At 41.2% G+C, this 23,948-nt stretch overlaps 1 protein-coding gene across 1 annotated transcript; it reads left to right on the top strand.

Moving 5' to 3' along the window:
• The first annotated feature begins 497 nt into the window (after positions 1–497).
• Positions 498–20,564, top strand: RSPH3 (radial spoke head 3). Its single transcript, XM_053592622.1, has 8 exons — positions 498–1,397; positions 6,528–6,615; positions 12,094–12,235; positions 14,005–14,150; positions 15,665–15,868; positions 16,748–16,910; positions 19,357–19,443; positions 19,968–20,564. The coding sequence occupies exons 1-8, from the start codon at positions 1,282–1,284 to the stop codon at positions 20,279–20,281; spliced, it is 1,260 nt and encodes a 419-aa protein (XP_053448597.1). The 5' UTR covers positions 498–1,281; the 3' UTR covers positions 20,282–20,564.
• Positions 20,565–23,948: the final 3,384 nt, after the last annotated feature.

Below are 23,948 nucleotides of genomic sequence, written 5' to 3'. Positions count from 1 at the left end.
GCCGGGTTTGAAACCACCACCCTTGGTATATGGGGCCAGCGCCCTACCCACTGAGCCACAGGTGCCGCCCAGTACTTTCCATTTTATTAATGCTTTTAATCTTCACAACAAATTCTAAGAGTAACATCCTATCATTCCCCCACTAGCAGGTTGGGAAAATGAAGCACAAAAACATTTTCGACTGAGGTTACAGAGCTAGCACACTGCAGAATCTGGATTCCATCAAGGCAGCATTGAGCTGAATTGAAGGTGTAAGTGCCAATAACTGATTACAGGGATGCATACACTTCACTTACACAAACTACAAGATTTTTAATATTGCTAGTAGTAAAATAAAAGCATCTGCACTTAAAGCACAGATCCGCCACGTGTCCTTCTTAAGAGCCTGGGGCCTGATTTCTAAGGCATAGGAAAACTTTGCCTTTTTAAAAAAAGACTCTATAAACTGACCTCCCTTTCCCCACATTAGAAGCCTGCAGGCTAGGCCTTTGCTACTCCACGCGCCCAGGGTCCTCGAGGCGCTATGGCAGAGCTATCAGCAGAGAAGGCGGGAAGACGCACAGACGCGGCTGCAGAGGGCGGCGTCTGGCAGCCCCTAGGGCGGGAAAGGTAAGGAGCCAGGAGAGGCGAGGAAGCACTTTCCCCGCCCAGGCACGTAACAGAGCTGGGAGCCGAGCTACAGCAGCTGTGTCACCCAGAGGCGGCCCGGGAGCGCGGCGGCAGGGGCGGGAAGAGCCACAATCGAGCACGTCCCTGGAAGAACAAGAGAACGTGGGCCTGCGAGAATGGCGCCGACACCATCCCTGCAAGGCCACCTTCCAGAAGGGTCGGGAGTCAGCCGCCGGTGTCTCGCGGGCCTCCACGAAGACCACCAGGCCCAACTCTGTGGCCGCTGAGCCCCCAGCACGCACGCGCACTTGTAGGGGCGGAGCGGACCGGCCGGGTCCAGAGCCGGAAGTGCCCTGCGCCTCAGTGCCTTCCGGGAAACCCGAGGACCGGAACTGCGTAGAGGTCCCGCCCCCAAATGGAACCTCAGGTTACTGGGCAACCGATGCGCGCGCCGCGGGCGGACGCAGCGTTCCCTGGAGCAAACCGAGCGGAGCCCCTACCGCCTGCCCTGGAGACCTCGCGTCCCGCCCGCCTCCCTCCTTGCCGCCTCTCCGCGCGTCGCGGAATCTCTGTCCTTGGCACTACTTACATCTTTCGGACGCCTACGACACCTTAGTGCCCACCTGCTTCAAAGCCAAGCTCCACCGGAGGCGAGGCAGTCCGACCCCGGACATGGCCTCTGCGTTGACCGATGGCACTTCTCGAGCCATGAACAGCTACACCTACACCAGCCGTCCCCGGGCGCTGCCCTGCCAGCGCCGTCGTTACCGGGACAGCTTGATACAGTCGTGAGTGGCCAAACCCACCCCTACGTGGTCTCCACTTGCACCCCATCTTCACCTGGCAAAAGCTGCCTCTGCACCTTTCCCTTGTCTACATTCTGCCGAAATGAAATTTCTGCCCTAGGGAACTCTCCCGTGGTGTGAAGCAGGAAGGGGCACGGGTGACCTCTCTTAGTTAACTTTTAGTCATACTGAATCTAAACCCTAGTACTATTAGCTACACTTGGTTATAAGTGACTAGATGACCATATCCAAAAGAATCTGCTCTTACATCAGTCACTCTATCTCTGACCTATCGAGTCGTTATCTTGTTCAAACTTTACATTGAACCAGATAAATCTTTCAGTTTTCAGACAAATGGCTGGAAGGCAGGAACTATATATGCTTGAAGGGAGTCAGCGTTCCAAGCAATCTTGATTGGGTATATAACTGGGCTGAAACGAAAACATAAAATTTAGCTAGCTAGCTGTGAAGTTCTGGGCTTAGGTATGCAAAGTCAATAACAAATACAGAAATGGGAATTTCAGTTTTTTATTTGGAGGGACTAAGTTTAATGCAAGTCTAATTTGAGTCAAGAACTTCCAACCTTCTGTAGAATCATAAATCTTAAAACTGAAGAATATTTGAGTACTAGTCTTTTCAGTTACTAGAGAATGAAATACACCTTTTATGTATTTGCTGGAAGTTAAGTGATCATAAGCACCGTTAAATTCACCTTTACACCTGTACCCAAAGAAAACTGTGATGACATCCTCATTTTACAAAACCTCTGATAAAGGATGTATAACCCTTCTAATAAAATAATATTTGTAATGCAAATGAATGAAAACTCACCTTAGAACATATCTTTTGTTTGACTCTGATAAAACGAGATTTAAAATCATTGTAGTAGGCAAAATAATGGTTCCCTAAAGATGTCCTCACCCTAATTCCCAGAACCTGTGATTGTATTACCTTGCGTGGTAAAAGGGACTTTGAAGTGTGATTAAGTTAAGGATTTTGAATCAGGGAGATTATCCTAGATTATCCAGATAGGCCGGATATAATCACCATGGAGGAAGGCAGGGAACTCTTGAGTTTGAAGAGAAAGTGTGACAATAAACTGAAGGCAGAGTTGTGCAAATGCTGCTTGGAAGCTGGCCACAAGCCAAGGAATGGTGGCAGTCTCCAGAGGCAGAAAAGGCAAGGAAACAGATTCTCCCCTGGAGCCTCCAAGAGGAATGCAACCGTGTGGAAAACTTCATTTTAGCATGACCCATCTAACCTCCAGTTTGGTACAGCAGCAATAGGGGACTGATACAGTTGACAACATTGTATTCTTTGATGTTTATCTTTGCTGTACCCAGATTTCCCTGATTTCTCCAGATGTCTTACCCAATGCCCCTTTTTCTTCACCTTTTCCATTTTAAAATGGGAAGGGATTTAATCTCAGTAATTACAATTACATTAGGGATTATTGGTAGTAGTCTTATAAACCATTGACCTCTGATTCTATCAAGAACTTTTAGACATTTGCAAATAGGTAAAAAGCCAAAGGGACTCTAAAATTACTGACTTTCAAGGTCAGCTCTAGAAACAACTGTAATTTTAGGTGGTTTGGAGGATGAGTTCTTTAAAATCTTCCTCAAATAGCCCGTTAATTCTCAAGTGGAAACAAGGAGAAAGAAATGTAGAAACTACTTTTGCTGGAGGACAACTCCCTGGGTGCTCCCAAGGGTCTAGGAAACGGCCTACAGTCTAATTCCCTCCTTTGCCTGAGCAGCCCCTTCTCTTTCCCTCCCTCTCTCAACCCACCTTTGACTTTCTGCTCCAAGTTTTCTAGATGTCTATTTGATTGTAATTTTAGTTTGTATTTTATATTTCATTAACAGAGAAGTATCAATATTTGTCTAAAGATACAGGCAAAAAATTAAAGTCTCATGAGGTTTAATGTTTAGCCATATTTATATATCTGTTTAACTTAACTAGATTTAAGGAGACACTGTAATAATAATAGCTACCATTTATTGAGGACCTGCTATTGAGCCAAGTTTTCTAACCTTTTAAGTTACAGAAGTAGAAGATAGTACTTCTGTTTCACAAATGAGGATAAATTTGTGAGAAGTTAAATAATTTTTCCTAAAATAATACAACTAATATGTTACAGTCACAATCTGAACTCTTATCTGTTTGACAATCCATCCCCTGTTTTTTTCCTTCTAAAACACTTGTGGACCAGGTAGCTATACCTCGAAGCATAGCTTCCTTATTTTACAGATAAGTCAATGAGAAGAACTTAATATAGTCTATTGTAATATACTGTACTATGTGCTATATTACACCTGTGTAATATATACACAGACATCCTAGTGAAATGTCATTCTGGATATACCTAGAATATATATGTATATATATTCTTGTACTAGAATCTGAAGAGAAATTGATGGAAAAAAACAGGCATGGCCCCACCAGCTAAGACTTACTAAATGTTGAGAAAGGTACTGAAAAAGCGTTGGTGTGATGATTGAAAGGAAAGAGAAGCACAGAAAGCAATGAGAGTGTATGAGAGGGTCACTAACCTGGCTGGGGAAGTGGGGAGACAAAAGCATTGAGAGTGTACGAGAGGGTCACTAACCTGGCTGGGGAAGCAGGGAGACAAAGCAATGAGAGTGTACGAGAGGGTCACTAACCTGGCTGGGGAAGTGGGGAGACAAAAGCAATGAGAGTGTACGAGAGGGTCACTAAGCTGGCTGGGGAAGCGGGGAGACAAAGCAATGAGAGTGTACGAGAGGGTCACTAACCTGGCTGGGGAAGTGGGGAGACAAAGCAATGAGAGTGTACGAGAGGGTCACTAACCTGGCTGGGGAAGTGGGGAGACAAAAGCATTGAGAGTATACGAGAGGGTCACTAAGCTGGCTGGGGAAGTGGGGAGACAAAAGCAATGAGAGTGTACGAGAGGGTCACTAACCTGGCTGGGGAAGTGGGGAGACAAAAGCATTGAGAGTGTACGAGAGGGTCACTAACCTGGCTGGGGAAGTGGGGAGACAAAGCAATGAGAGTGTACGAGAGGGTCACTAACCTGGCTGGGGAAGTGGGGAGACAAAGCAATGAGAGTGTACGAGAGGGTCACTAACCTGGCTGGGGAAGTGGGGAGACAAAAGCATTGAGAGTGTACGAGAGGGTCACTAACCTGGCTGGGGAAGTGGGGAGACAAAGCAATGAGAGTGTACGAGAGGGTCACTAACCTGGCTGGGGAAGTGGGGAGACAAAAGCATTGAGAGTGTACGAGAGGGTCGCTAACCTGGCTGGGGAAGTGGGGAGACAACAAAAGCTTTCTTGAGAATGTGATGTTAAAGTTAAGATCCAAGGGTTGGTAGGAAACAGTCAGATGAATTGGAGAGGGTAGGGCTAAGGCATGGGGAGGAGAAATATTCCAGAAAGAAGAAACAGCATGGACAAAACCCCCATATGGAAAAGGAGTCTGGTCCAACTGAGGACCCTACAAAACTACTGTGGCCAGAGAACAGAGAGGGCCTGAGAGGAGAGGGACTCAAGTGGGGATTGAGAGAGCAGGAAGCAGGCTCCATAAGGCAGGAAAACCGTCCTCTAGGTTTGTCTTTATTCTAGTGATGGTTGGAAGCCCCTGGAAAGAGTGTGTGTGTGTGTGTGTGTGTGTGTGTTTTCAGTTTAAAATTATTGGTGGTTTACAATTTACACAAGTCATATATGTTTGTTGAAGCAAATGAAAAACACAAAATAAGGATGAATAAAGACATAGTTAATCATCTCCTGCCCACCTCTACTTTCGCTTCCCTGTTGTAACCAAATTTAACAATTTTTTTTGTTTTTTGCTTTTTTTGACAGGATCTTGCTCTGTTGCCCGTGGCATCATCATAGCGCACTGCAAGCTCAAACTCCTGGGCTCAAGCAATCCTGTGTCAGCCCCTTAAGTAGCTGGGACTACAGATGCGCTCCACCAGGCCCAGCTAATTTTTTCTATTTTTAGTAGAGATGGGGTCTTGCTCTTGCTCAGGCTAGTCTTGAACTCCTGATTTCAAGCAATCCTATTTCTCAGAGTGCTAGGATTGCAGGTGTGAGCCACTGTACCCACCTTTTTCTTTTCTTTAGAGACAGGATCTCACTCTGTTGCCTAGGCTGGAATGCAATGGAGTCATCATAGCTCACTACAGCCTTAAATTCCTGAGCTAGAGTAATCCTGCCTCAGCCTCCCAACAATCTTATGTTTTTCTTCTAGACCATTTAGCTTGTACACACATATATGAATATATATACATAGGAGGTTTGTTTCCCAAATAGATTCATACTACATGTATTATTCTAGACGTGGCTTTGCCCACTATTTAATAAGCTCAAAATCTCTTTTTTCCCCTAATTTCTTTATGTATATTTGCACATACATATTTATCTCTATATAAATGAACTTATCGTATTTGAGGGCATTTTTAGGGCAGCCTTTTAGCCTACCCTCTTCCTTTGTAGCCCAGTCTTCCTCTCCTGCCCCAGGATAAACCACGTTAACAACCTTGTGTAAAGGCTTCAGTACTTTTATCCCTGATCACATATTTCATTTCAAATGTACGAATATAGATGTTCACATATTTTTTAGCTGCTCAAGAAGCTAAGGCAAGAGGATTGCTCAAGCTCAAGAGTTCAAGGTTGTTATAAGCTATGATGCCATGGCACTCTACCCAGGGCAACAGAGCAAAAAAAATACGTGTGTGTGTGTGTGTGTGTGTGTGTACAAAACTTTTCAATCTTTGAATTTGGTTTTTGCTGTCCTATAAGGCAAGGCATTTTCACATGTGTTAAGTAGGGAAGATTTACAGCCTCAATCTAGATTTGCCACTTACCAGCAAGGTGACCTTGGGTAGATTTCTATTTCTTGTTCTGTCAAATGGTAGGAATCATAGTTCCCAACTTGAAGCTTATTATGAGCAATGAATAAAATAACATCTGTGAAAGACCTGGCATATAGTAAGCAGATACATAAATGGTAGCCATTTGTCTCCTTATTTTATGGACTACACTAAAACAGAAATATATTTTCTTGAAATATTTTCATCCTATTGAAAATGAGCTTACTTCATAGATACAAACACTCTATCAGGTACTTACTTGGAAGTTTCTGTGTTACAGAGATGATGAACCTATTCGTTACGGAAATATAATGTACGACAGAAGGGTGATTCGAGGCAACACTTATGCACTGCAGACAGGGCAGCTGGTAAGTTCGACTTGGACAGACTGACACTGAGCTCTCACATGGTGGTGAAGAATCTGTGTTAATTTCTAACCCATTGCAGATTAAAGCATTCATAAAATAAAAATGAATTACTTGAAAGATGAAGTAATTTTAAAAAAGATATACATATATAAGCACAATAGTGGTTGCTAGGGGTTGGGAGGAGGAGGGGTAGGGAGTTACTGTTTAATGGGGACAGAGTTTCAGTTTTGCAAGATGAGTGTTAGAGATGGATAGTGGTAATGGTTACAGAACAGTGAGAAAGTACTTAATGCCACTGTTTTGTACACTGAAAAATGGTTAAGGTGGCAAATTTTACATTCTATGTATTTAGCCACAATTTAGTTAGCTCTAATTTTTTATTACATTTAACAGAGTTCTGGCAAACTGCTCTAGAAGTTTCTAAAATATACTTACAATTTCTATAAAAATATATATATATATTTTTTGAAAATATATACTTTCAATTTCTGTATTTTTGAAAATATATATATACTTTTTATATACAGAAATTGAAAGTATATATATATATTCTTTTTGAAAATATATATATACTTTCAATTTCTGTATTTAAATTGTTACAGACCAGCTCAGCATGCACACAGCCCTGGTCTGGGTAGCACACTTTATATAGCACTGCTCTAATACCTTTAGCCTTGTCTAGATTATCCCGCACTGTAATGCAAGTACCATTATTTAATCAAAAAGTCTGAATTATGCTTCTTTTAGTTTCCTCAACAAACTCAACGTACTCTTGGCTACGGAGGCAAATGAGACATAGTGTGATGCTCAGGGTGCTGGTTTCCTGGCACAGAAATGAAATACTGCGAATCTGTAAACAGTATATTGCATGTAAGGGCTGAATACCAGATGGTCATGCAGATGCTTCTCTACCTACAGTAGGGTTACGTCCCAATAAGTCAATCATAAGCTGAAAATACAAAAATCTGAAAATGCTTTTAATACCCCCATCCTACCAAACATCATACCTTAGCATACCTTTAACATGCTCAGAACACTTAACATTAGCCTGCAGTTGGGCAAAGTTATTTAACACAAAAGCTATTTTATAGGGAAGTGCTGAATATCCCATGTAATTTGTTGAATATTATTATACTGAAAGTGAAAAACAGAAGGGTCATGTGAGTACTCAAAGTACAGTTTCTACTGAATGAGTATTGCTTTTGAACCATCATAAAATCAAACCATCATAAGTCAGGGACCATCTATATTTGGAATATTAGACAGCCCAAAGCAGTAATTCCTAAAACTGGCCAAGAATTAATCATCTGGAAAACTTATTAAGAAAGTCTATGCTTCCTCCCATTTGATCCTGCAATCCCATTACTGGGCATCTACCCAGAAGGAAAAAAATCCTTTTATCATAAGGACACTTGCACTAGACTGTTTATTGCAGCTCAATTTACAATCGCCAAAATGTGGAAGCAGCCTAAATGCCCACCAACTCAGGAATGGATTAACAAACTGTGGTGTATGTACACCATGGAATACTATTCAGCTATTAAAAATAATAGAGACTTTACATCCTTCCTATTAACCTGGATGGAAGTGGAAGACATTATTCTTAGTAAAGCATCACAAGAATGGAGAAGCATGAATCCTATGTACTCAATTGTGATATGAGGACAATTAATGACAATCAAGGTTATGGGGGGAGGAAAAGCAGAAAGAGAGACGGAGAGAGGAGGGTGGGGCCTTGGTGTGTGTCACACTTTATGGGGGCAAGACATGATTGCAAGAGGGATTTTGCCTAACAATTGCAGTCAGTGTAACCTGGCTTATTGTACCCTCAATGAATCCCCAACAATAAAAAAAAAAAAGAAAGTCTATGCTTCAGCCGTGGCTTGAATCTTATGCATTAGAACCTCAGGGGTCCCGTTTCCCCTACCAAAGTGGCATCAGCAAGGATAGAGCAGAACGTTGAACCTCCGCCTTTACCCAGCAGCAACAAGGTGCCCCACTTTTTCTGGGGGAGTGTGAGCAAAGCCAGAGGGGAGCTGAATTTTCAGTCCTATCTGGGAGTAACAAGGAGGACGAGGCGGTGCTAGTCAGTGCTCCACTCCTTCCTGCCCCAATGCTAGTGTCATCAGAGTCTAGCAATAAGCTGAACTTGACCTCCACCTGGCCCCAGTGAAGTGGTACAAGTTGGCCCTCTGCTTTTGCTGAGGTGATGTCAGGGGAGCCCGGCAAGGAGCTGACTTCCAACCCCATTCAGAATTTACAGATTAAAACAAAAAGGGTGACTTCGTGCTGAAAGATTAAGGAGAAGCCAAAGTCTCAGAATAGGATACCCAAAATACCCAGGACACAGTCAAGAATCACCCATCATACAGGAACCAGGACACAACTAGCATGAGAAAAAACAATCAAGAGATGACAAGACCCAAGATGACTGCACGTGGGAATTGCATGATAAGGGTTTTTAAGCAACAGTCATAAAAATGTTACAATCAAAAATGAAGAATTATGAACACTCTTGAAACAAATGAAAAAAAGAAAACAGAAAATCTTAGCAAAGAAATAGAAGATACAAAAATGAACCAAATGGAAAGTATAGAACTGAAAAGTGCAATAATCAAAATTTTAAAACGCGCTGTGTGGACTCAGTAGTACATTGGAGATGACATCAACCAGTGGTTCTCAACCTTCCTAATGCCGTGACCCTTTAATACAGTTCCTCATGTTGTGGTGACCCCCCCCACACGAGGAGCAGTGTGTCTGTTCCTAAGACCATTGGAAATATGTGTTTTCTGATGGTCTTAGCCACCCCTGTGAAAGGGGAAAGGGTCATTCGACCCGCAAAGGGGTTGTGACCCACAGTTTGAGAACCGCTGACATAGGCAATAATCAGTGAACTCAAAGACAAATCAGTGAAAATTACGGAGCTGAACAACAGAGAGAAAATAGAACAAAAAGAAAAAAATGAGAAGAACTGCAGAGATCTGAGGAACAATAAAAAAAAGATTTACATTTGTGTTATTGCAATTCCATAAGGAAAGGAAAAGAAGTGTGGGATAGAAAAAATATTTGAAGAAATAATGCCTAAAAATTCCACAAATTTAGCAAAAGAACTACAAATCCAAGAAGCTAAGTGAACCCCAAGAAGAATAAACCCAAAGAAATCCGTAGAAGACACATCAAAATCAAACTTTTGACAACTAAAAAAACATTTTGAAAGCAGCCAAAAAGAAATGGCGTATTAAGTAATGGGGAGCAACAGATTTCTTGTCTGAAGGTGGTTCTTCTTCACGGGTTCCAAAGTGGCAGCATAGAAGCAGGCTGGCTTCACTCTCCCCTGTAGAAAACCACCCACAGATGTGCAGTGTGGAGGTCAGCAGCAGAACATCCCAGAACTCGGGGGAGGAGGAGCCAGTTCCCGGGGCACAGAGAAGTGGAATAGTGCCAAGAAGACGATAGGAGAAGCAGAATTCTGTGTCCACGACGTGCCTCCCCCAGTGTGTCCAGCACCAAGCATGCAGAGGATGTCCCCCGACTTGTGCTTTCTACACTGGAAGATGTGAGATGGAGGTAAATGACCAGCTTCCTCACCATCTTGAGTTCCCTGGCAGGAGACCGTCCACCCCAAACACCCGGGAAGCAATTGCCTGAAGGGAAAAGCATCCCTGAGGACAAGCAGAGACAAAGCGGGGAGGCAGGACCACCTCCCTGGCCTGGAAGCTCTGCTCTGTAACTTGGGCAAAGGAGATACCAAAGTAGTTGCATGGTGTTAACACCCCAAATCTTGCAAGAGCTGACATTTATGATTTTTTTCCCGTGAAGAAATTAGAAATCAGGTATTATACTATAATAAAGTAGAATAAATACCCAAAGGAAAAGAGTCTTCACTGGATGATCCCAAAATGATGTTAGTAATTACATTTTTGAAATCGAATTATAGGTGACTCTTGCCCTTTTGGTGTAATGTGATCATATTAATAACAAAAGGGTCTGGTAACTGTGGAGGAGGAGAGTGATTTGGTGTCAGGTGTTGTGTTAGGCTCATTGTGCTATCATCTGCTTTGTTTCTTAGAACCAAAACCTTAGATAGATGTTATTAATATTCTCATTATACAGATGAGAAAACCGAGTATCGAAACTTAGATTGTTAGTCCAAACCTTACTAATCCTAGAATTAGTAAACTGAAGAGCTGGAATTTGAGCGTCAGAGCCAAAGCTCTATTCCATTATATGATGCCAGTGTGTGGGAAAGTTGATGATGGTGATAAAGACAGTGTAAAGCGTGTGTGGTATCTTCACAATGTGAAAGACGCTGCATAAATAGTGTAGGATCATAGGTAATTCTCTTTTCTCTTTTTAAGAAACTTTAATGTGACATTGTCATTCCAATTAAAACCTATTTAGAATTCTAATTTTAAATATTAAAACTTTTCTCACAAAATACTCTCCCATTTTCTCTTTTCATATTTACCTTGTGATAAGGCAGCCAGCTATAGAGAGAATAACTGTAAAATAAGATGCAGGTACCAAGTCAGGGGCCTCCAGATATTGCAGAACTGCTGTGAATAATTACATTTTTTTTTTTTTTTTGTAGAGACAGAGTCTCACTGTACCGCCCTCGGGTAGAGTGCCGTGGCGTCACACGGCTCACAGCAACCTCTAACTCTTGGGCTTACGCGATTCTCTTGCCTCAGCCTCCCGAGCAGCTGGGACTACAGGCACCCGCCACAACGCCCAGCTATTTTTCTGTTGCAGTTTGGCCGGGGCTGGGTCCGAACCCGTCACCCTCAGCATATGGGGCTGGCGCCCTACTCACTGAGCCACAGGCGCTGCCCGAATAATTACATTTTTAATCCCTTCATCAAGTTATTGTTTTGTGCACTTAGAGAGGCTTCCTTTGACTGAGGATGTTTTCTTTGTGAGCTAATGTATTTATTTTTCAATGAAATTCTGTCCAAATGAAATTCAAATTTTAAAAAATTCTAGTGCTTTTCAATTTCTTAACTGCACATCAAAGTTTATTGTAAATGAATAGTTATGTCAGCTTTACTAGGCACTGGAGGAATTCGTGGTAAAATGCTTAAATGAGGAAAATCAGTTTACCATGTAGATAGGAGTGCACCCACTTATTCCAGAACACAGGCATCCTCTGGATTTACTTCTATGCTTTCTCAGACACCTGTGTGATTACCTGACAAAGTTCCAATAAAGTTTTACTCTTCAAAATCACTGGTAATTGGGAAACATGGTTATGACAGATGCTTTAGCACTACCCAGGAATCACTTCTGTGGGGTTTTTTTGTTTTGTTTTGTTTGGGTTTTTTTTATTATTTGGGATTCATTGAGGGTAATTATTGCATTTGTTAAATTAAGTCCCTCTTCTAATTGTGTCCTGGCCCCCAGGAGTCACTTCTGGAACGTCAGTTCCTATATGCTTTGAGAAATATTTTCTAAACTCTAGTAGCCTTTTTTGTTCCTCAGCCAGGGCAGCCTGATCCTCTGGAGCTTCAGAGATTGCAGCAGGCTAAGAGGAGGGCTCTTGCCCGAAAACGAGCCCAAGAACAGCTCAGACCACGAACGCCCGAACCTGTGGAAGGCAGAAAACATGTGGATGTGCAGACAGGTGTGTGGCCAGGCCTTGGCGCTGTGGCTCCTTGGTTTACTGCGTCCATTCTTTCTTACCTGACCTTTGTGTTGTTGATGCGTCTCCTGTGCTAGCCAGTGTTTCCCTTATCACATGGTATGGAGATCCATTCACTAAACAAATACGCTTACATTTGTTGATATGTATAATTTGTTTTATAATATATGCATATATATTATTAAATTGGATATGGCTGGAAATTTAGGATAGGATTTTAAAAACATAATTTTGTGACCCAACTAATTCTCTCTTAGTCCTTTTCACATATTCTATTCATAAGCTGGGATTATTTCCCGGACATGAATCACTGTTCTTTTCATCAGGACTTACAGGAGAGAGCAACGTAATTCTGTGTAGGTTTTTATTTATCTTTGGAGAGGTGTCAGCCCACACCTGAGTCATCTAGCCTCTTCTGCTGCTTCCCTTTGTTCTCCTGTCACTGTGTACATTTCCCCGGCCCACCCAGGCATTCATTCCTGAGGCCGATGCCAGGACTTTCCTGTGTGTCTCACTGTGTCTACTTTAGAGGCTTCCCTAGACACACAGGGTCTAGCTGTGTTGTTGACAGGGTCTGGGCAGTCAGGCAATACTGGATGTTTTCCTTGGACCACTGTAACTACTTAGATTCACCTGCACCTGCCAGGGTGGTGAGTGCATTCAGCAGGGCTATTTCTGACTAGTAAGGCAAAGGGAAGAAAACCAATCCATGTTTTTCTCTCTGCCTTTAACATCAAATCTAGAGTAAGCCTGCGTCTGTCATTAGCCAGTGCGGTTGTAATTCTGGGAGGGCTAAGTCTTAGTGTTTGTGTGTACCACCAGAATATTAAATGACTCTGTAGCAGCTACCTTTTGTTGAATATTTCTTCAGAGACTGTACCAAGTCCTTTTCCTGAGTATCTCCTTTATTTCTCTCTCTCTTTTTTTTTTTTTTTTTTTTTTTTGAGACAGAGTCTTACTCTGTTGCCCTGGGTAGAGTGCCATGGCATCATAGCTCATAGCAACCTCAAATTCCTGGGCTCAAAAGATCCTTTTGCCTCAGTCTCCTGAGTAGCTGGGACTACTGGTGCCCACTACAATGCCCAGCTATTTTTTAGAGACAGGGTCTTTTCTCTTGTTCAGTTTGGTCTTGAACTCCTGAGCTCAGGCGATCCACCTGCCTCAGCCTCCCAATATGCTAGGATTACAGGCATGAGCCACTGCACCCGGCCCAATCTCCTTTATTTTTATAAAGATTCCATTCCATTCCACAGATGAAGAAACTCAGGCCCAGTGAGAACATAACTTGCCAGGGCCTGTATTTAACATCCAGGACTCAGATTCTTTGCATGATGCCACGTTGCCCCTGCCTGTTTTCCAATTTTCAAATCCTTATACATTGACTGTCTGTAAGACTCAGTCGTATGCAGTGTATATGTATGTGTATGTGCATTAATATTAACTTCCCATCCACTATCATGCTTTGCGTCTTATACACACCTCTGTCTCATATTCTTTCATTTCATTTTCATATACAGAGCTCAGTGCTTTCTAGACATTCAGTAAATATTCCAGTTTGACTGACTCTGTGGTCTTCCAAATATATCCGACTTTTAGTTCAGTTATATAAGCTGAACTCCACATTTGAGCCCTTTCATTCTAAATTATTTTCTGATCCATTTAATTGTGTTTTGAAGAAGCTAAAATATCAAATAGACATATCTGATTGAAATAGACCAGAATTTTAAATTCCAAAAATATATTCTCCTTAGAATTATACCTTGAAGAAATTGCTGACCGCATAATAGAAGTTGATATGGAATGCCAAACGGATGCGTTTTTGGACAGACCACCAACTCCACTCTTTATTCCTGCCAAAACTGGCAGAGATGTGGCCACTCAGATCCTAGAAGGCGAGGTACAGCACATTCTGTGGACTTTCTTCTTATTATCTTTATAAATGAGGTAAAGTTAGGATTAGGTAGAGCTTAATACGACTAAGAACTACTTCACAGTCAGAAATCTGTAATGGTTTGTCCTGTGGAACCCAGAAATGTTATTAAATACCTCTGATTTCGTCGCTGATTAGAAACAAAGTCATTTTGTTTTAGAACATTTACACATTTGGTTTATGTTTATTTACATACTCACTTAAGCTATGTATATAAAATAGATTTGTACCAAATAAGGAAATATAGTATCTCTACTATCGGAGATTCTACTATTAGTTGCTTGTGCATTTTTTTTTTTTTAGAGACAGAGTCTCACTTTATCACCCTCGGTAGAGTGCTGTGGCGTCACAGCTCACAGCAACCTCCAGCTCTTAGGCTTAGGCGATTCTTTCGCCTCAGCCTCCCGAGTAGCTGGGACTACAGGCGCCCGCCACAACACCTGGCTATTTTTTGTTGCAGTTTGGCCGGGGCCGGGTTCAAACCCACCACCCTCGGTATATGGGGCTGGTGTCCTACCCACTGACCCACAGGCATTGCCCTAGTTGCTTGTGCATTACATAACTTTTATAAAGATATTGTCTTTTAAAAAACAATCTTAAAATAATTACATTCCACATTCAAATCATGTCAATGTGGAATGCATGCATAGGCAAGTTTATGAAGAGGAGAAGGCAGTTATTATATGCATAATGACTTATGTGAAACTTAAGACTCAAAGGAACTTGAAAAAACTATCAATTAAATTGAGAAAATAAGCCTTCAGAAACTATGTAGAAACGTATATTTGCCTGTAAATCCTCAAGATGAATCACCAAAGTATCCATTATTATTGTTCCTTAGTTCATCACACTGTTATTACAAAACAACCAGTAAAAATGAAGCAGAAAAAAATGGAGAATAAGAAAGACAGGGTTGGGGGCGGCGCCTGTGGTTCAGTGAGTGGGGTGCCGGCCCCATATGCCGAGGGTGGCAGGTTCAAACCCAGCCCCGGCCAAACTGCCACAAAAAAAAAAAAATAGCCGGGCGTTGTGGCGGGCGCCTGTAGTCCCAGCTGCTCGGGAGGCTGAGGCAAGAGAATCGCGTAAGCCCAAGAGTTAGAGGTTGCTGTGAGCCGTGTGATGCCACAGCACTCTACCGAGGGCAGTACAGTGAGACTCTGTCTCTACAAAAAAAAAAAAAAAAAAAGAAGAAAGACAGGGATGTTTTCCTTGGGTTTCAGAGTTTGAGCTTAAAATTTTTGAGTGTCATAGTTCATTTTGATGAATGTATAGATGGTTTTCATAATGTCGACTTAATGGATTTTTACCTATAAACAAACTGCTATTCATTTTGAGGATTAGGAACCATAAATAAAGCAGGAGCACAGTGTCTAGCACACAGAAGACACTTAATAAGTGATATTCCTTTCCTGCTATTCTTTATAGTTTTTGGTTGAGCATTTGATTCATGATTAAAATTTTGTTTGCTTTGTGTGTTTAAGCTCTTTGACTTTGATCTTGAAGTTAAGCCAATGTTAGAGGTTTTGGTGGGGAAGACAATTGAGCAGGCTCTTCTGGAAGTAATGGAGGAAGAAGAGTTGGCTAACCTGAGGACCCGGCAGCATGCGTATGAAGAAATTCGGAATGTTGAACTTGCTGAAGTTCAACGACTCGAAGAGCAAGAGAGGCGACACCGAGAAGAAAAAGTATAGAATTCTAGTTTTCTTTCTTAGACAGTCTTTTGGTTACTCAACATTATGTTCAAAATTATATGTGGTATATCATAAAACTAAAGATCTTTGGGAATATGTTAGAAAAATACTTATAGTAGCTGTTGCTCAGGTCCCTCTTTTTTTTTTTTTCCTCTCCTGACACAGGGTCCTAGCCGCTTTCATAATCTTAAGAACCATTTCAGCTTTATGAATTCAAAGAATTGTTACAGATGAGTTTATTCATTTGCCCAAGTTATTTCACTGAAGATGTCTAAACAATTAGAATCATCTTGTCTGTAATAGTTCATGATAATATTAATTAAAAATACATGTTATTGTTATCATTTGTATTATCCATATAGTCAGACATATCTTGAAATTATTTCACTTGGCTCGGCGCCTGTGGCTCTAGCGGCTAAAGCGCCAGCCACATACACCTGAGCTGGTGGGTTCGAATCCAGCCCGGACCCACCAAACAACAATGACAGCTGCAACCAAAAAATAGCCGGGCGTTGTGGTGGGCACCTATAGTCCCAGCTACTTGGGAGGCGGAGACAGACTCGCTTGAGCCCAGGAGTTGGAGGTTACTGTGAGCTGTGATGCTATGGCACTCTACCCAGGGCAACAGCTTGAGGCTCTGTCTCAAAAAAAAAAAGGATCAGGAGATGAGCTTTATCCTTATACCTTTTTTAATTCAGTACCTACTAGTTGTTGAAGTTCATTACTTCTTGATTAAAAACATGAACTGTTAATTGATAGAAGCCCTGCTGTCCATTTTTTGATAAACACAAATTCTCCCACTTATTTACTTCACTAAATTCGGTATTTAGGGAGGGTTTAAGAGCTACCAATCATCTATGTTCTCCTTGGCAGGAGCGTCGCAAACAACAGCAGTGGGAAATAGCACACAAGCATCAAGAGACATCACAAAAGATCGCGGCCCGCGCGTTCGCACAGCGCTACCTGGCTGACCTTCTCCCGTCTGTGTTTAGCAGTCTCAGGGATAGTGGCTACTTTTATGATCCCATTGAAAGAGGTTTGTAGATATTTTTTGTAAGATCTTAACTGTGTTATAATAAGCATCCTCTTAATGGTTAAAGTTATTTCATGCCCTGGGTGGCGCCTGTGGCTCAGTGAGTAGGGCACCGGCCCCATATACCGAGTGTGGCGTGTTGGAACCCGGCCCAGCCAAACTACAACAACAACAACAAAACAAAACAGCCGGGCGTTGTGGTGGGCACCTGTAGTCCCAGCTACTCGGGAGGCTGAGGCAAGAGAATCGCCTAAGCCCAAGAGCTAGAGGTTGCTGTGAGCTGTGACACCAAAGCACTCTACCGAGGACGATAAAGTGAGACTCTGTCTCTAAAAAAAAAAAATTATTTCATGCCCATTTTTACTTTGAGTTGGAAAGTTCTAGCTCTGAGACAAGTCAGTTACAATCATTTTAAGTAAGAACTATTGCTAGTAAGAGATATTACAAAGGTATCTATTTTAGGATATTAATGTTCATTGAAAAGCAATATTAGAAAGAAATATGGATATGATATCAAAATATGGATATGATATCAAAAACTTGAATTTGGTCCCAGTTTCATCACTAACTGCCATGCTGACCTCTGGTTTCATCATGTATGAAATGAGGACATTTAGGAGCTAAGTCAAAGCTTATGAAACTTTTTGAAAACTGTAAGGCGGTGTGTGTAGATAAGTAATTGTTCTTAATGTTTTCTCAGCTAACTTCCTAGTCCAATCAAAAACCCTTTATAGGCAGCTATCAAGGTCACTTATTTATTTCATTAGGCCCTTACCCTGTGTCTGCAGTATTCAGGGCTGGAGATAAAGGAGCTCCCCTGATCTCTGCCTTCACGGAACCCACAGCCTGATACTGTCTGTCCTCATCCCTCAAAGCCGACCCAAGGAGGCCAGCCAGTGGGAGCCGAAAGTTGTGTGTCCTCACTGCCACTCTCCTTTCACAGGTTTGCAAAGCACATCCACAGAGCTTTGTGTACAGGCCAATAGTGCTTTATCAATTTTTTTGGCCAACAGCATTTTATTAACGTTAGTGATGTTAATGTTTACTGAATCTATATTCAGTTCAATACATAGAGGTCAGATCACAGACAAGTATTATCAGTTTACATTTATATCACACTTGCCAATTTACAAAGTGTTTTTAGTCCATGATATCATTTGTTCCTCCCAATAACTCTGTGGGGAACATAGGACAGATATAATTTCCATTTTTCAGAAGTAGAAAGTGAAGCTCAGATAAGTTAAACGCCTTGCTCCCAAACACTCAGTGGAAGTGTTCAGGTCTCCAGCTGATCTGGAGCTCTGACTCCAACTCCGGGGTTTATTCCGCGCTACCTTCTGGCTTCTAGCTAGGCCTTTCACTGTCAGCCACAGAGATTGGAAACCTTTTTTACTATCATAGATTGTCAAAAACGTCAGTCTCAGATTATTTAAAAGCTTGTAAATGAAATTCATGCCTGAGATTAACATTATTTATACTAATGAATATATTAATAATATTCTATCACACTATTGTCATTCAATTGAAAAATAAAATTAGATCTCTGCCCCTAAAAAAGCTATTTTGAAACTTGAAAATGTATATTGTAATGGACCGTATTTTTTAAATGCTTACACAATAGATTTCCATTTCAGTCTGAATAAACTTGTTACTAACGGAAACTAGTTTCTGACCCATTTCTAGATGGCTGCCTCCTCGGATATCCTCTGACCTGTACCCTCTGAGTCTGGTCACTTTTCTTAGGCCCTGGGCTTCAGGAGGGCATTCTTCTTACTGGCAGTGTTCAGTCCCAGATGTGCATTTGCATTTGCTTTTTTTTTTTGGAAACAGAATCTCATTACGTCACCCTTGGTAGAGTGCTGTGGCGTCACAGCTCACAGCAAACCCAAACTCTTGGGCTTAAGTGATTCTCTTGCTTCAGTCTCCCATGTAGCTGGGATTACAGGCACCTGCCACAACCCCCGGCTATTTTTTGGTTGTAGTTGCCATTGTCGTTTGGCAGGCCCAGGCCAGATTTGAACCCGCCAGCTCCAGTGTATGTGGCTGGCACCGTAGCTGCTGAGCTACAGGCACTGAGCCAAGATGTGCATTGCATTTGGACTGGCATGCTCTCAGAGCCATGTCTTCACTCTGCCTCCTTGAGCCACCCCAGATTTCATCTCTGAAGTCAGCCCCAGATGCCTTGAGTCCAGGGAGGGCCTCATGGTTTCTAAGATATCACTTCTGCCATAGAAATGAAACTGACCAGAGCAAATATAGAGAACATGGTAAAAGTTATGAATTTATTTAACATTTCATATTAAGAATCCATTGTTGATTGCTTCTCGTCCTTTTAGCTGAGATCAAGTGAGGAAACCAATATTGATGAATCTGTTACACTCAGGGAAAAGCACCTTCTTGCTTTCTGTAATACTTATAAAAACCACTTAATGGAATTTTTTTATTATAGATATTGAGGTAGGATTCCTTCCATGGCTAATGAATGAAGTTGAAAAATCCATGGAATACAGCATGGTGGGAAGAACAGTGGTTGACAGTAAGTTTTTTTATTTTATTTAAAAGCCATCTCTAGGGCAGCCCTCTCTGGACCCCTCCCATTATATGGGAAGATTCCCGAGCTATGCTTTATTTCCTATCTACCCTCTAGAAGCTATGGCTTTTATTTAAAAATGAATAAATAAATAAAAGCCATCTCTAAAATTTTTAGTAGAAAGAATAAATTGAAGAGATATTAATTTTATAGTTTTAGTACTTAAACTTTTAATATATTGGTCCAGATTTTTACCCTCGGTATTATTTTTAGCTCTCTTATAATTTGATCTATATTAATATCTTCTGTCATTACTTTATAAATGATACTGTTAAAACAGAGAATATAATTCATATTAAATGCAATTAATGGTGTAGAAATTAAGTATGCCGACTTTTACAAAAGGTTATGATATAGGAAATGGGTAAGGTTTAGTGGATGTTTATACTTCTCTATAATTCAGCATTATAACTACTAAACTATGGTAAAATGGAAAGTCATGGTGACTTCTGAGTTGTATACCTTTTCAGTGTTGATCCGTGACGTGGTTGAGAGGAGACTGAGTATGTACGAGATCAAGGAGGATGGACTTCAGAACCTCAGGCCTGAGGGACAGCCGGGGACTCCTGCAGCAGTGAGAGACCCAGCCCGGAGTTTTGGTTTCCAAGACCAAAGCCCTGCGCAGACACAGAGGCCCCTGTTAGACAGAGACTACCTACAGAGAATGCCGTTTGACCGAGGGCCAACCCAAGAGAGAGAGTCGATGGAAGAAGGAGAGTTCTCAGGGCAAAGTGAAGAAAAAACAATGAGGAAACTCACAGAGAAGGAAGAATTTTCACAGTAGAGGGAGCTTTGGGTGTCAGAAACTGATTACTGGCTGAACCCACAGTGCAGTCAGGAGCTTATGCATGAGCCCCTCAGGCTCTAGAAATTATGTCTATTTAGTCAGCACATCTTATTGTCTCATAGACAGGGCAAATGAAATGTGATGAAATAAAACTCATAAAAGAAACAAATGTAATTCATTTACTAATATTCAAAGACTATATTGTAATTCTAATGAGACTTCTATTTAATTGCTATCTTCCAATTACCACTATATGTAACTAGCAAATATATTTTTCCTCTACCCTTCTAATTTTGTTTGTTCTTTTTTTTTAGTAAATATGATAGTTAACATTAGATTTCAGACCTGTCAGCCATTGAGCCTTTCTTCTCTGTAGGAAACTATTTTACTCCATGAGAAAATACCTGAACGTCATGTACTGAAAGTTATAGTGCTCTCTCCATGCAAGGACCAAGAACTATACCCTGATTTGTACAAAATTAAACCATGGGTGGCCAACCTCGGTGGCTCATACCTATAATCCTACCACTCTGGGAGGCTGAAGCTGGAAAATTGCTGGAGGTCAGGAATTGGAGACCAGCCTAGAAAAAATTAGCCAGGCATTGTGGTAGGTGCCTGAAGACCCAGCTACTGGGGAGGCTGAGGCAGGAGAATCATTTGAGCCTAGAAGTTTGAGGTTACTGTGAGCTAGGCTAATGCCACCACACTGTAGTCAGAGTGACAGAGTGAGACTCTATCTCAAAAAGTAATAAATAAAAAAATGAAAACAACAGGTACCCCTTCCAGCTTTAACATTCAAGTAAAACTTAAGTGTCTTCCTAGCACTGTGGGAGGTCGAAGGAGGTGAATTGCTTGAACTCAAAAGAGTTTGAGACCAGCCTGAGCAAGAGTGAGACCCTGTCTCTACTAAAAACAGAAAAACTAGCCAGGCACAGTAAGGCACACCTATAGTCCCTGCTACTGGGGAGGCTGAGGCGAGAGGATTGCTCAAGCCCAGGAATTTGAGGTTGTCGTGAGCTGAGATGACACCACAGTGCTCTATCCAGAGCAATAGAATGACACTGTCTTTAAGAAAAAAATATTTACGGGGTCCAATGGATTAGTAATATGCCTTCATCTATTTTTTCACATTCCTGCTACTATCAGGCAATTTCAGTAAAGCCCAAGTCCCTGTTTGCCCTCACATACTCTTAGCTCCCCTCCTCAGAGGCAAGTCACTGTTACCAGCAGGGTGTCTGACCATGGCCTGCACCTGCCTACAAATGCTTATATGCAATGGCTGATGACCCTTTTTTTTGCTCGTCAGTAGAGTCTGTGTATTTAATGTGTGGCCCAAAACTGTTAGATAAGCATTCAAAGTCAGCTGCAGGGTGTGGTTTGACACCCCTGACTGAACATCTAGGAATAGATAGGTTGATTTTACTTTAAATATTTGCATATTTTATTTTTTACGTAAGGGTATGCATTAGCTATTTCACCAATAGCAAACATAAATCTCTTACCTTTTTAACACACTTCTGACCAGTCATGAGTTACCCAGTAACCTAGATGGTTTCTGCATAAAATTGCCAGTCAACAATGTGTTAAGATGTCCGAGGCACTCAGTGATTCTATATTACAATAAGCAGCTGAGAGATGAGGAGGGGAGAAGGAATAAAATAGGCCGAATTCGGGACAACTGGGAATTGAGACTGGGAGAAATGAATAGGGAACAGCTGCTATGTTAACACATTGTTGACTGGCAGTTTTACACATGGTAACTATCCATGTTACCAGGTCACTCATGACGGGTAAAATGTGTTAAAATACAGTAAGATATTATGCATATATATTATGACTGTGCTATAGTTTAGGGAATTAACATTTGACTTTTTTATCTGAACATGTTTAAAGAATTTACCTGATTGAAGCTCACAAATTATTTTATGTCTAAACCCTTATTAATCTTAAGCAATAACTGAAATCTTCTGAGCCTTCAGATAGATAATATCCTATTTTCTTCACAATATGTGTAAATATGTAACTATGGTGATTTAAAGAACTTAGAATTATTAGTCTATTTATCTTAATTTCTTTTTAAGTTAGATACCAAAAATAGATCCACATTTTAAAAATTTAAAAGAATGTGCCCATTTTCCCATATGTTATCACTAAACTATATCATTTAAACCTCATAGCAGCTTTCTGAGGCATGCATGATAATGTTTATATTTTTACTCTAAGTTTAGTCCAACAGCAGACACATTAACTCAGTGCCTACAGTATGTTTGGAATGAGGCTACAGTACAGCAGTGGGAAGACAGGAATTCTACCTACATGTTTTTATAGCCTAGCAGTGGAGCTAGGGGAAGGAAAGGACCAAAGTTGCTGGGCGCGGTGGCTCACACCTGTAATCCCAGCACTCTGGGAGGCTTAGGCAGGGGGATCACCTGAGCTCATGAGTCCGAGACCAGCCTGAGCCAGAGTGAGACTCCATCGCTAAAAATAGCCGAGTGTTGTGGCAGGCACCCAGCTACTCGGAAGGCTGAGGCAGGAGGATCACTTGAGCCCAACAGTTTGAGGTTGCTGTGAGCTTTGACGCTATGGCATTCTACTGAGGGCGACAAAGTGACTCTCTGTCTCCAAAAAAAAAAAAAGTTAAGGGATTTTAAGTGATTTACATTAGGTGACTAGCCTAGTAAATATTAGGATGAAAGTTGGAACCCAAATCTTCTAAACAACTTGACAGCTTTGTGAGGTACAAAAAATAATTTTAAATAAATTATTGCATTAACAGCATTTTAAAAATTGGAATCACACCCCTTATCCCTTATTGGGTTAGTTCCATCTTCTTAAAGCATCTGTATTATCCAAAAATGAAGAAGACGACCAAAAATATTTTACCTAGGGTTGTTACTGATCATCATTATTATTACCACCAATTTTTAGAAACCTTAAGATTTGAAGTTGATTATCCACCATAATTCTAATTCTCCTTTAGAATAATCCAGTTCATTAAACACTTTGCTGATGCTTTGTTAAAAATATCCAAACCTATGCTCTATAATTCCATAAATTAATTTATTAAAATATATGGAAATCTGTAGACCCCACATTGAACTAGATAAGCTTAACTGCAATTCTAGCTCATCCTAGGGAGGAACCCATATAATCAAGAGGTTAGAACATTTTCCCCATGAGAAAACTTAGAGAAATGAATTAATATTATCTGGAGAAAAGAACATGAAATGGAAACTTGACATTTTCTTAATGTTCTAAGAAGAATTTCTGCAAGTACATGAGGATTTTATGGGAAATTACAAGGCAATATTCTGTGCATATGTCTAGAAGACTTTTCATAACTATAAGCAACACATGGATTGATATGTGAAAATCTTCAAATTTCTGTTGAGATTGACTTTGCCCATGTTTGCTAATACTCTTCTCATGAATTCTATTCCTGTCCATTATTTCAGCTAACACTATGCTAATAAAAGCTAAATAATAATAAGATGAATAATATATAATAAATGCATAGAGGCTGTCATCCCTGGCATAATCCCCATGTCACTAAAATAGACGAGAAAGATAGAATGTAATTCGCTCTAGTGCAGACATCATTACATTTAAGCCATCTGAGGAATCTCAGTTTGGCTTGTGAGGTCGCTGAGCAGCGAGGGTAGCC

Source organism: Nycticebus coucang, chromosome 5 (assembly GCF_027406575.1).
Source record: "Nycticebus coucang isolate mNycCou1 chromosome 5, mNycCou1.pri, whole genome shotgun sequence".
NCBI lineage: Eukaryota > Metazoa > Chordata > Mammalia > Primates > Lorisidae > Nycticebus > Nycticebus coucang.
Note: the sequence above shows the minus strand (reverse complement) of the source record. Positions and strands in the feature narration are given on the sequence as shown.